This window comes from Momordica charantia (genome assembly GCF_013281855.1).
Source record: "Momordica charantia cultivar OHB3-1 chromosome 6 unlocalized genomic scaffold, Mcharantia_2.0 BLBB01000006.1, whole genome shotgun sequence".
NCBI classification, from domain to species: domain Eukaryota; kingdom Viridiplantae; phylum Streptophyta; class Magnoliopsida; order Cucurbitales; family Cucurbitaceae; genus Momordica; species Momordica charantia.
The window spans coordinates 29,066,688-29,078,878 of NW_028275164.1; the positions used below are offsets into that span (position 1 = coordinate 29,066,688).

Sequence of the window (12,191 nt, forward strand, 5' to 3'; positions counted from 1 at the left end):
ATGATGGAAAAGGGAAAGAGGAAAGAGAATGATGGGATGCCTTTGCCATCCAAATGCCACTGTCAACAGTTCAATGAACGAGAGGGACGTGACCTCTTCAAAGTTCGAGATATAAAATAAAATTTGTCTTTTAATTTGAGGAGTGGATGTTTATTTCACTTCTCAAAAAGTAACAGTTCGATCTTCACATTTAGAAAGTCTCTCAACCTATTTTAATATAATTGAGTTTGAAAATTAAACGTATGTAAAAATTATTTAACATTATCACGTCATTCAAAATTTGCTAGCTCAATTATGTCAAAGTTATTTTTCTGTTAGTCAACTACCGGTCAAATAAGTTCTTTTCTAAAGGTCAGGAACCAAACTGTTATTTTTTTAATTTAGGGACCAAATAAATACATTTCCTCATGCTCGAGACAAAGAGTATTTTTACTCTTTTCTTAATGTTTCTTAAGCGATAAATTTATTTTAAAATATCTACATAAATTTCGAATGATTTTTGTATTACTCATATCCATTAATTCATACTTTATTGCCAAAGCGAGCATAACTCAGAGGTTGTGAGTTTGATCATCCACCCCACGTGTTGTACTTTGTTTATGCAAGGATTTGCACAACGTTAATCTAGCTCGTACCCGGTCCTTGCTCCGACCCGAAACGCGAAGGGAAGACCTGCACAAGAGGGCAAAACCTCCGACGCTCAAGTCAGTAAGCAGCTCGGACTCAATATTAAGTTCGAGGAGAAATTTCATACCTGATGGTGAAATGAGGCCCTCTATTTATAGGTTTAGGTTCCGGCAGGAGTTTCGACAGGCGGTTACCTTGGTCGGATTTGAGGTCGGATGTGTCGGGTTCACGTAGGTCGGCCTCGGACACACTCCTAGGTACGTCGAATGAATTCCTTAATAGGAAGTGGGGAACATCCCATCTCGGAAGGATCTGAGATGGAGCTCCGTAGGCTCATTCCTCTAGTTCTTCTGTTAACGGCGAATCCTCGTCCTCCATGTGGCGAAGAGATATTTCTCCCCAAACATACTTGAAAAAAAATCATATTTTATTATTAAAATATGAATTAACAAAAACATGGAACATACATTTTGAACATTAACTTTTAGAGATATCCACAATTTTGATTTTAACATTTTTTCCCTTATTTTTAGATTACACAATTTTGTTATATTTAGATTAGGTTTCTTACCAGATATATTGATTTAGATACGCTATATTTATGTTTTAGCTGGATTCCTAATTTACAATAGTAGTTTATTTCACAATAAAATAAATGGAGTATTACAAAGTGGTTTCATTAATTTTACATAAATAGAGTATATTACAAAGTGGTTCGACTCTCTCAATACACAAAGTAGTTCCAATTGTTTTTTTAAGTATTTCATCTTAGTAATTGAGAGGGACAGTAAACTTGACCAATTAGATGTCAAGGCAGTATTCTTAGGTACCTATGAGACCATCTTTTGGTACGTACTATAGATTTGATGAATTCACTACAAAAATTAGGTTTAGTTGAAATGCACATGATAATTGCTTCTATGTTAAAACCAACCTCAAATAAAAGTGACATTTTTCTGGTCTTATACGTAAATGATATGCTCCTCGCTAGTAAAAGATATGATAATTTAGTACATGTAAAAGGATGCCTCAAAACTGAATCCTAGGAATAGAAGTGCAAGCTCTTAAGCGTAAATCAATTGTCCTACTACAAAAGAATACTTACAAAGTTTATAATGAATGATGTGAAATCAGTAAAAACATAAATAACCCAACATTTCAACAAGCTCTCCTTAGAAAATTGTCGAGCAGAAAATGATTTTGAGCATTAAAGACAATGAAATCTATACTCTATTCAAGTATTGCAGGGAGCCTGATGTACCTAGTGATATGTACACTACCAGATGTAGCATATGCAACTAGTGTAATAAACAGAGTCATGGTGAATCATGAAAAAAGACATTGACATGGTGAATCATGAAAAAAGACATTGAGAGGCTGCTAAGTAGGTAATGAGATACCTAAAGGGGACTAAAATATTAGGCCTCACATATAGAAAGACAACTGATCAAACACCAACTACTTTATGGATATGTAGACTCAGACTATGCTGGAGATCTCGATAAAAGGAGATCACTTTATGGGTACTTGATCCTAGTTGGGGAAAATGTAATTAGCAGAAACAACCCTATAACCCGTAGTAGCTCTCTCAACAGAGTTTATATTACTATTTGAAGCAATAAAAAAAGTTCTATGGCTAAAAGGTTCCCCTAAAAGATTTTGGATATGACAACCTAAAAAGAATATCTACTGCAATAATCAGAGTACCATACACTAAAAAAAAAGACCAGGAAATTTCACAGCAGAACAAAACACATACATGTCAACCACCACTTTGTTAGAGAACAAATAAAAAAATGGGCAAAATGAGGTAGCGAAAGTTACCTCTAACAATACTGTTGATATGTTAACCAAGCAAAATTCAAGTACCGTCTCCCATTATCTGATATTCACCTAATTGGCGAAGGATGATCAAGATATTAGTGACAATTCTTTCACTTTCGGTATGGTTTAAGGTGGATATTTTATAGAAATTACTGTAGTAAAATCTACTGAAAGTTAGGTAAGTGGACATCTCGTGTTAATAAAGTGAGTTAGTATACTACTACTATATAAACATAAAAGGGTTGTTCCGTACCTTGTATTATTTGAAGCACTAAAGTGAAAAATTAAGTTCTCATACAGTGGACGTAGGGCTGAACCACTTAAAAACTCGAGTATACTTCTTAATTAAGTTCTCATTACAGTGAACGTAGACGTAAATTGGCGGAACCACTTAAAAACTTGACTATACTTCTTCTCTACTTACTTTGCCTCTTACATGAGTGTAACTAGATATTCATGAGTGATTTTGTAGATCCATAATAGAAGTAAAAGTGATATCCTCCAAACTTAGTATTAAAATTGATATTCCTCCTGATTTAATATTTAATTCGATAAAGTTGAAAGTTTATGAATATTAAATTGGCAAATCTTATTTTAAGTTCTTTAAATGTAAAGATTGAATTTTTTGATTTCAACATTTAAATAAGAAAAGGGGTTAAAAAAATGTACACCCCCGGCAAAACCAACTTAAGAAAACTGAATTTCGTTTGGTTTCCGGGGTTTATCCGAAAAGAAAATCCGAGAGCTCTGCGTCTTTGCTTATCTATGGCTTCTTCCCTCTCCACCTATCAACACCATCTTCTTTCTCCTCAATTTTCTTCAAAAACTAGTGCCAATGGCGGCAAGCAGCTCTCCTCTCCATTTCTTGCTTTACCCACTTCAGGGTTGTCTTCAAACTTCAATTTCTCGCTAAAGTTCCTCAGCAATGGCCAATCTTCATCACTTCTCTCTTCCCGTCCAAGGCGTCTCAGTGTCATCTCAATGGCGCCTCCCAAGGCCAAGCCTGGTGGAAAATCCAAGAAGGGTAATTTCTTAATTCTGATAAACCCTTCATTTCCTTCACATTATCCCTAATTGGGTTGTGCTTTTGTGTAACTTGCGTCTGGGGTTTACAGTAATTGGGATGATAAAGCTTGCTCTGGAGGCTGGCAAGGCTACCCCTGCTCCTCCCGTAGGCCCTGCTCTTGGTTCGAAGGGTGTCAATATTATGGCCTTCTGTAAGGATTACAATGCTAAGACAGCCGACAAGGCCGGCTACGTTATTCCCGTTGAAATTACTGTTTACGATGTGGGTTCTTGTCTCCCCCCTTTCTTTTTTTTTTTTCTCTCTCTATTAACGCTCTGCCATTTCTTCATTTGGTAATGTCTTATTGTTTGATTTGGAACAGGATAAAAGTTTTACTTTCGTGTTGAAGACCCCACCTGCTTCAGTTCTTCTTCTCAAGGCTGCTGGTATTTCCCTTTAATTGCTTGATGTTGTTTTCTGGGTGCCATTTGTTAATTTTATGTTTTCACTGGGATATATGCTATATAAGGATCATAATATCTGGTTTAAAATATTAAAAGCTGGTAGCCATTCTTTACAATTTGTCAATGGTAGCCTACTTCCTTTCCTTTGCGAATCGCTTCAGAAACAGTAACTTAATTAAATTGGTCAAAATCTTGGAGAAGGCTTCTGTGGTTAGAGTAAATTTAAATAAAAACTATGGTGGCAGACATCAATGCCTTTACTAAGGATTCTACATTAGTGGCCCTCCTTGTCAAGTGTCAGGTGGAAATGGCCCCTGAATTTCCTTGATATGTCATATGCCATTAGGTGGTTATCCTAGAATCATAGTATTTTGGACCCCATAGTCTAAGGAATAGATGAGAAGATTAAGAAATGGAAGAAGTCCTGCATCTTCAAGGAGGCTGCATCACCCTAGCCCAAGCTGACAGGTTTTATCAGTTTATTTTTTTAAGTTTTCAAATTTCCATATGGTGCAAGGAAGGTGGGCAAAATCCAAAGGGTTTTCTTTTGGGGGCCCCTGAAGCAACAATTTTGCCGGTACCTTATTCATTGAAACATAACATTGAGATGGTGGCCTATGGAGGAATGTGCACTTGCAACATTAAGAGGAGGAATGATGTACTTACTACTTGCCAAAAGTTGCAGATTTTCCAGAGAGAGAGAGAGAGGCTTTGTGGCATATGGTGATTGTTGCTAAGTCTAGTGTAGTCTCCTTTAGCTGGTTCACGAACTACTAAATACAATAGTTCCAGAAGTCCCGATTCTTCATAGGCAGGTCAACAATCTGAATCTCTAAGAGAACTAGGATGGCGGTTGCCAATTCGAATGGCAAAGGTTGGCTTTTAGGAGGGCTCTAGGGTGGATGACCCAACCGCCATTTTTTCTCAAGTTGTATACTTAGGCTGGAAGTTGGCTGTCTAGGTTTGGGTCTGTGAGGCTGCAATGTTAGAAACGCCTGGTTATGGATTTCAAAAGGAACTTCAATGATCAGAAGGTTGATTATTGGTTCGGTATTTTCTAAAATCGTGAGCAAATATAGGTTGCATCATTTTTATTGGGTTTCAACTGGTCTCAGAGAGTTCTAGTAAATGCCCTTGGAAGGCTATCTCCTCTTTCATTTTTTTTTCTCTCAGTCTGTTTCTTGCTCTATTGGGATGGTACAGAGGCTTATTTTTGGGAGGATGGCTGGGTGGGTGACAAACCTCTGTGCTTCTTATTCCCTATCTTCCCATTCATCAGTGGCCTCTGTGTTGGGGTCATGGGTAATTCCCATTCTATTTCTTGAGGTCCCTGTCAGTCTTTGACGGATAGGGAGTTGTTGGAGGTTGTTGATTTGGTTGTATCTTGGTTCATTTCATTTAAGGGAGAAAGGACTTTCGTATTTGGTCCCTTAACACGTTGTTGTGATTCACCTGTAGTTCTTTCTTTAATTTTTTTGAGTGTTTTGTCGCTTCCTCCTAATACCTCAATGTTCGCCTCGCTCTCAAAGGTAAAAAATGAAGGAAATAGGTTCTTTACTTGGTAGGTTTTGCATGAGAAAGTTAATACAATGGACCATATTTGAAGATGTTCTTTTTTTTTTGGTCCCCAGTGTTGTGCCCTTAGCAAAAGTGTTTATGAGGACCTTGAGTGTTGTGCCCTTAGCAAAAGTGTTTATGAGGACCTTGAGTGTATCCCATTGAGTTGCTAGTTCCCTGAGTTAATTTGGTGTCGATTCCTGGAAGTTTTTGGGGCTTGTAATAAGGAGTGTAGGACAATGATGGAGGTGTTGTTGTTACCCCTTTCAGGATAGAAGACTCATGTTGTGGCAGACTTGTTTTTTTGCTATTTTGTGGGGTATTTGGATCGAGAGGCATAGTAGAATTTTTAGAGGGGTTGAGACTTGAGAGGTTTTAGAAGGAAATTTAGGAGCTTGTTAGATTTAATACCTCTCTGTGGGTGTCGATTTCTAAAACTTTTTGTAATTACCAGTTAGGTGTTATTCTTGTGGATTGAGATCAGGTCCCTTCTTATGGGGCTTGTTTCTTGTATGCCCCTCGTATATTCTTTCGTTTTTCTTTAATGAAAGCTTGGTTTCTTATAAAGAAAAAAAAATTAATTTCTCTCTCTCCTCACATGAAGGGCATGTAGGAGGCTTGATTCTAGGTAGTAATATTAGGCTTTTTCATACAAGTCTCTCTCAGTGTTTAGGAGCCAATGCCTCTCCGCTCTTTGTTAGCAAGAAAATTTAACAGGATCACTCTCTTAAAAATGTCGAAGTTTTCCACTGGTCTCATTATTTGGGAGGCATTTACCAAATTTATAAAAATTTGAAATGGTTGCTAAACTTCTTGGCCCAGCTGGTACATCTGGTGAAAGAATATTTGTAAGATATTATCCGCCTCTTCATCGAATGCCAGCTGACTACCCATCTCTGGTAGAGGCCGTTGGTTGCTTTTTGAACTTGTTTTTGTATTTCCTTCTAATTTCAGGCCTTAATCCAATGTAATTTTTGGATAGACTTTCTTTACTCAAAATTCAAAAGGGATCTGTTTTGTGGCTTGACGCTGTTATGACCTTTTTTTTTGTGAGAATCTTGGTTGGGAAGGGATAGTTTCAGAATTGTTAGAAAGGGTATCACGACGTTTGGTACATCATTGTTTTTCTTGCCTCTTTATGGGAGTGCAAGTTCTAAGGATTTTGTGAATATTCACTTCCTATATTGCCCCTACTTGGATATCTTTATGTAACTTCTTTTGGATAGGGCTTCCCTTCCTATATATTTCATTCTTTTGACATAACTGTTCCTCACAAGAAAAATGAGTACAACCATTGTGATTGAGCCATATGACTCTCAGATTGAATCACTACGAGGAAGCAGCCAGAGGTCCATATAATCAGTTTGAAGACTTGTGAAATTCCATGTGAACTTCCCAAGAGAAAAGCTAAGAGTACACTGTTTTTATTAGAGACGAACTTTCTTTAAAGAAAAGAAGGGAATACTGCCAACGAGGCATGGAAGAGAGATCCCTCTTCTAGGAGTATTAGGGGGAAAAAGGGGCTCCTCGAATCTTAAGTTGATTGCAAAGCTGCTGTAATTACAAAAGACCTTATGATTGGCATTCAATTTGAGGCCATATGCTGTTCATTTCATTTTGCCAAAAGTCAAAAAATCTTTTAATTATCATTGAAGATCATATTCTCTCATTCTAACCACAACCACAAGGACCAGATTAGGCCCAAATAGCACTTCACATTTTGAATCCGCTCCTTCTAACAATTGTCAGTGGCGTTTTAGGTTAGGCAAATTGCTAATAAAGTTTTAAGTAGCATGGTACAGCTAATCCACAGTTCCTTCAGTGGCTGTCAACTGATTGGGCACAAGCCCTCTGCTCGAGCCTCGAGCACAGTCTCTAGGACAAGTGCTCGCCTCCGGTCACAGCTGGATTTTTGCTTGCTGCCATGTTGGTCAAACAAGACTTGCTTGAAGATCTAATGCTAAATTCTGGTGGAGCTAAACATAAAGGTCAACATATTTTATGAATTAGAAAAAAAAACAGGTTCTAATGTGGAGTTAAAGCCTTATTTATTGGCTTTGTTACAAGTTACCTAACAGTAGAAGTAATGACTAAACAGTCAACAACTAAGTTCACAACACTTAATAATTAAACAAAACAATGAACTTTGTCTTTGGCTCCATTTTGTCCGGGCTTTATTATGGACTGTTTGGCTTGAACGGAATCGTCAAATTTTCCAAGGAAGAGAGCTCACAATGCAACTTCTTTTTGATTCTATAGTTGGTTTGATTGTATCTTGGTGTAAATGCTCTCCTCTCTTCAAACACTATAGTTATGTCTCTCTCTTATCTAATTGGAGATCTTTTTTGTAGCCCTCCTATGGGTCTCTTCCCTATGCTGTACTAATATTTCATATTATCAATGAAATAGTTTCTTTTCAAAAAAAAAAAAAAAAAAAAAAAACAATGAACTTGCTCTAAACTTACCAATAGTAAAGACAAATATGCAGTATAAATACAACCTACACTAAATATAAACATGACAAACATGTTAAAAGCGAGCCTACATCAAGTAGACCCTTTTTATTTAGCTCCACGACCTATAGAAGTTTGCTAAACTGATGTTGGGACCATGACCCAATCCACTATATGTTTGTCACCTCCATCTGCAAATTTTTGTAAGCTACCCTTTTTTTCTTTCCTAGTTGTCATGCCTTTTTTTAAGGAATTGTGAGGAGATATAACTAATATAAATGAGTTCATTTGATAGCATTGATTGAACCAAAGCCAGCTGCCCTCCTTTCCACCTGAAAGCTCGATTCCACATTGTTGATCTTTATTAGTTTTCTCAATTATTCGCATCCCTATTATTTTTTGGAATTGGATTACTTTCATTCCTCTTAATAAAAATGGTTTTCTTTGTTTAAAAAGAAAAACTGCACCGGTGCAGAAGTGTGCACTATCTTGCCTTTGATTATTTCAGTCTATTTGCAATATTTGCTGCAGATAACTATGAAATATGTTACATTAGGGTGTGTTTGTTATTTCTGGCATAGGCATTTCATCTTTTTAGGGAGCTGGGCGCCAAGGTTATAATTTCCTTATAACTATTTCACAGCTCGGAGTATGTTCTTATAGTTTGTTGTTTGTTGAGACTAGAGCATGTATGGCTATTTTTTATGGGGATGTATCCTGAAGTTAGAAGGGAGCAGAGGCATACATAAAGATGTATATTCCGCAGTAAAAAGTTTATGGTTATTTTTTCAAGTGGTCTAAATATTTTGTGTTACAAAGTCGACAAGGGTCATCTTTCTTTATGATACCTGTCCACTACTATAAGCTGTGTAAAGTGAATTGATCATTTTCACAAATGATTGCAGAACTTTCATATTCTGAAAAAACTCTAATAAATGTACACTATTTACGCATGCCCAGGAGATTTACATTGATACACTACTACGTTACATACGCAGAGAAGTTGTTTGCTCACACTACCTGTTCTGCATTTTAACCTCTATGAGTTGGCTATGTAGGAGTTGAAAAAGGATCAAAAGATCCACAGGCGGAGAAAGTGGGAAAGATAACCATTGAACAATTGCGTGCGATTGCTGCTGAAAAGTTACCAGATTTGAATTGCACAACCATTGAATCCGCAATGAGAATCATAGCAGGTACAGCAGCCAATATGGGAATTGAGGTTGACCCTCCTGTCCTCGAACCTAAGAAGAAGGAACTTGTGTAGCTATTTGTGGTAAATTGGTTTATTCTTTTCCTTTTTTGTCGTCTTTAATATATTTGAGGCATCTTACTGTAAGATGATTTATAATTCCACAATCATGTCTCCTATTCCTATATGGGTCTTATGCTTGCTTTTACTTAACTTTATTCTTTGTTTATCTTGAAGAGCATGACGTTTTCGAGCCTCTAATATGCAAACTACCAGTTCCTCACCTGTAGCTACTTTACCTCAAACCAAGTCCTCCAACCCCATCGCAACTTTCTCGCTTTACTTTATTTTCATTCACATGATTGTTTTGTTCGAATCTGTTTGTTTCCTTTGTTTGTGAGATCATCTTGGGTTGCTATCGATGCTGAGATATGATAAATGAAAATTTTATTGATAAGAACTTTTCAATTATAATCAATATCTTATCACAAATAATTCTGACAACTCCCTGGAAAAAAGAGGCAAAGTAGTGACCACATTAGTGAAAAAGTGTCATGGTGAAAAGGAGTGATGCTATGCCAACCAATGAATGCATTATCTTTTCAAGTAATTGAAGTTCCAAGGTGCCTCAAAAAAGAGGGTCAGATAAAACAAGCTAAACCTCCCGCGAAACTGCAAAAACTATTGTCGATTGAATGCCCCAAACTAGACTAGTGAGGCTAGAAATGAGATTAAAAGCTATTTCTAACGTTGAAATTAAGTTGTGGCAAGGATATGGGGTCGAGAATGATAGTGTGTGGACACATATTGATTGTCTTGTGGTGAAAGGGGTAGATAGACATTACACATCTTTTCTTCCAAGTAGGGTGGAGAACTTGGCTTCAAGGATGGCAAGTGAGCTAGGTAGAGGTGTATCGTCGTATCGTGAGCATAGGAAGGTTGAGCTTGGAATCGAAGAAGGGGCGAGGAAGTTTGTTCTTCGGGTGTTTTGTTCATTTGTGAGATTTTGAAGTGACTTGGGGCCAAAACGTAGTGTTGAGCATAAGGGTTGAACTTCTATAGCCATTGAATTTGAGCAAGTGGTTGATATGAACCATCTCTTTCCTTTTGAATAGGACCCCTTTTTATATGAAAATCCTAGTGCATTGGAATTAGAAAATTTCTTAATTCTCACCCACTAAAATCTTCCAATCCATTTGATTTCAAAGTTAGACATGGATTGATTTAAGATCAAAGCCCTCGAGACAAAGAACAAGTTTCTTGGCCCAGGGGTTGAACACTCCTAGGATTACCAATCATACTGAGATATTTTTGGCATGCAACTCAAAGAAACATGAAATTGCAAGATTATTTTGGCATGCAGCTCAAAGAAACATGAAATTGCAAACGGTTCCAGAAAGCTCCCGACTAAACTTGAAAGTAAAAGCTCGAGGACAAAAATTCATTCATCACTGATCTAATCTCCCAAACAACCTCATGGTCAAGCTTTAGATAGTCTTCCAACTAAATCACTAAATCCTAAATGTCAAAAAAAAAAGCAATAGAATTACATCAAAACTATTAAATTAAAAGTTTTTCATAATTTGTTTCAAGTTTCCATTTTGTACTTTTAAATTTCATAAACTCCCATTTGCTCCCTCCCACACGTTGATTACACTTCTGCTTTCTCCATGAGGCTTTATTATTTATATATATATATATTTTTTATTTTTTTGTGACTTGTGCTCTTAAAGATCATGGTTGAATTGATATAAATAAGCGTGCCCACCCTTTGTTTTTTCTTGTCTCGTCTTTTTTACTTTGTAAAATTCCCTCTTTCTATGAGAAATAATGGTGGGATTGAAGAGTTTCCAATGAGTATGACCTTTCTCATTGAAGGATATGATTTCTACAAAGGCCAATGTCAAATCCTTCTCACCTTTCCTTTTGCTTCTTTTCTTTGCGATGTTGAAGGAAATAAAGTGGTGGGGCTATCATCAATGCTATCATAGCAAGACATTATTGCCTGTTTTAGTTCCCATGAAAATATGGAATATTAGTACTGAATTGTAGCCTTGTAGGCCTAGTCAAATCGGTGAACTCTGCCAATTTGGTTTAGTAGAGGTTAATTTTCGAGAGGCGTGGTTTTTGTTTGATGAAGATGGAACCAAACTCGAGAGATAACATGATTCAGGTCGTAAGGAAGTAATTGTTGGTCGAGGCGAAAAGCGAGACTCTCGATGTAGCATCTATCATGAGCATCTTTTTTTGGGTTAAACATGTGCAACAATTGAGGGACATGTCCTTCATCTATAAAATCTTCTAAATATTGTAGGTAACTATTGCACAACATGAAAATCTTCTAGACACGTTTTATTTGGAATACATCGGAAGTGTTGCAACTGGTAGAAGAACCAATTGTAAGATCGTATGACAATACAACCTCCATAGTGCAAATGCAAAAGCATTGTTTTCCTCCATTGAATGACCCGTCAACTTTCATGAGGGCCATATTATGAGAAAGAAGGGGAAGATGAACCTTTGGGCTTTGAGGAGCCGTTTCATAGGCATCCTACAATATCATATAAAAGAAATACATTTTTGTTGTTGTAATCTCATCTTTGAATTTATGAAGTATTAGACAGAATGGGTGTGGTTATGACCATTATATGAATTACATTAATTTATTAAAATTCTTTTTTAAATATATATAGTTTTGTGCTATGAGAAAATGGACTTCCAAGTGACGAAAATTGTATTCATCGCAAGAAAAGTGACAAATTGAAAATTTTGGCGAGGGAACGCATTTTCGTTGCTTTAGTTAGGAATTAAATACAAATAATTTTTTTAAAAAAGTAAAATTTGCATGAAACGTTTTGGGTAGAGTTAAACCCATAGAAATACACTACTACTACTTAAGTTGTGTCTGAGAACCATTTCGTTTATTTTTTATTTAGCTTATAAATACTATTTCTATCTACGTATCTCTTTGTTTATTATCTATTTTAGTTTCTAAAACATAAGTCTTTTTTTCTTTTAAGTACGAATGGGGAGCTCAGTTTTTAAAATTTTGTTTTTGTTTTTCAAAA

At 36.5% G+C, this 12,191-nt stretch overlaps 1 protein-coding gene across 1 annotated transcript; it reads left to right on the forward strand.

The window, feature by feature from the left end:
• Positions 1-3,116: 3,116 nt before the first annotated feature.
• PRPL11 (plastid ribosomal protein l11) lies at positions 3,117-9,310 on the forward strand. Its single transcript, XM_022299888.2, has 4 exons — positions 3,117-3,475; positions 3,567-3,739; positions 3,840-3,903; positions 8,990-9,310. Exons 1-4 carry the CDS (start codon positions 3,217-3,219, stop codon positions 9,196-9,198), a joined length of 705 nt encoding a protein of 234 aa, XP_022155580.1. The 5' UTR covers positions 3,117-3,216; the 3' UTR covers positions 9,199-9,310.
• The last annotated feature ends 2,881 nt before the right edge of the window (positions 9,311-12,191 follow it).

Bases quoted from the DNA above. Each gene is read 5' to 3' on its own strand.
- PRPL11 (XM_022299888.2), top strand. From the start codon at position 3,217: ATGGCTTCTTCCCTCTCCACCTATCAACACCATCTTCTTTCTCCTCAA. The intron at 3,476-3,566 runs GTAATTTCTTAA...TGGGGTTTACAG, and splicing joins TGGTGGAAAATCCAAGAAGG to TAATTGGGATGATAAAGCTT. The intron at 3,740-3,839 runs GTGGGTTCTTGT...GATTTGGAACAG, and splicing joins TTGAAATTACTGTTTACGAT to GATAAAAGTTTTACTTTCGT.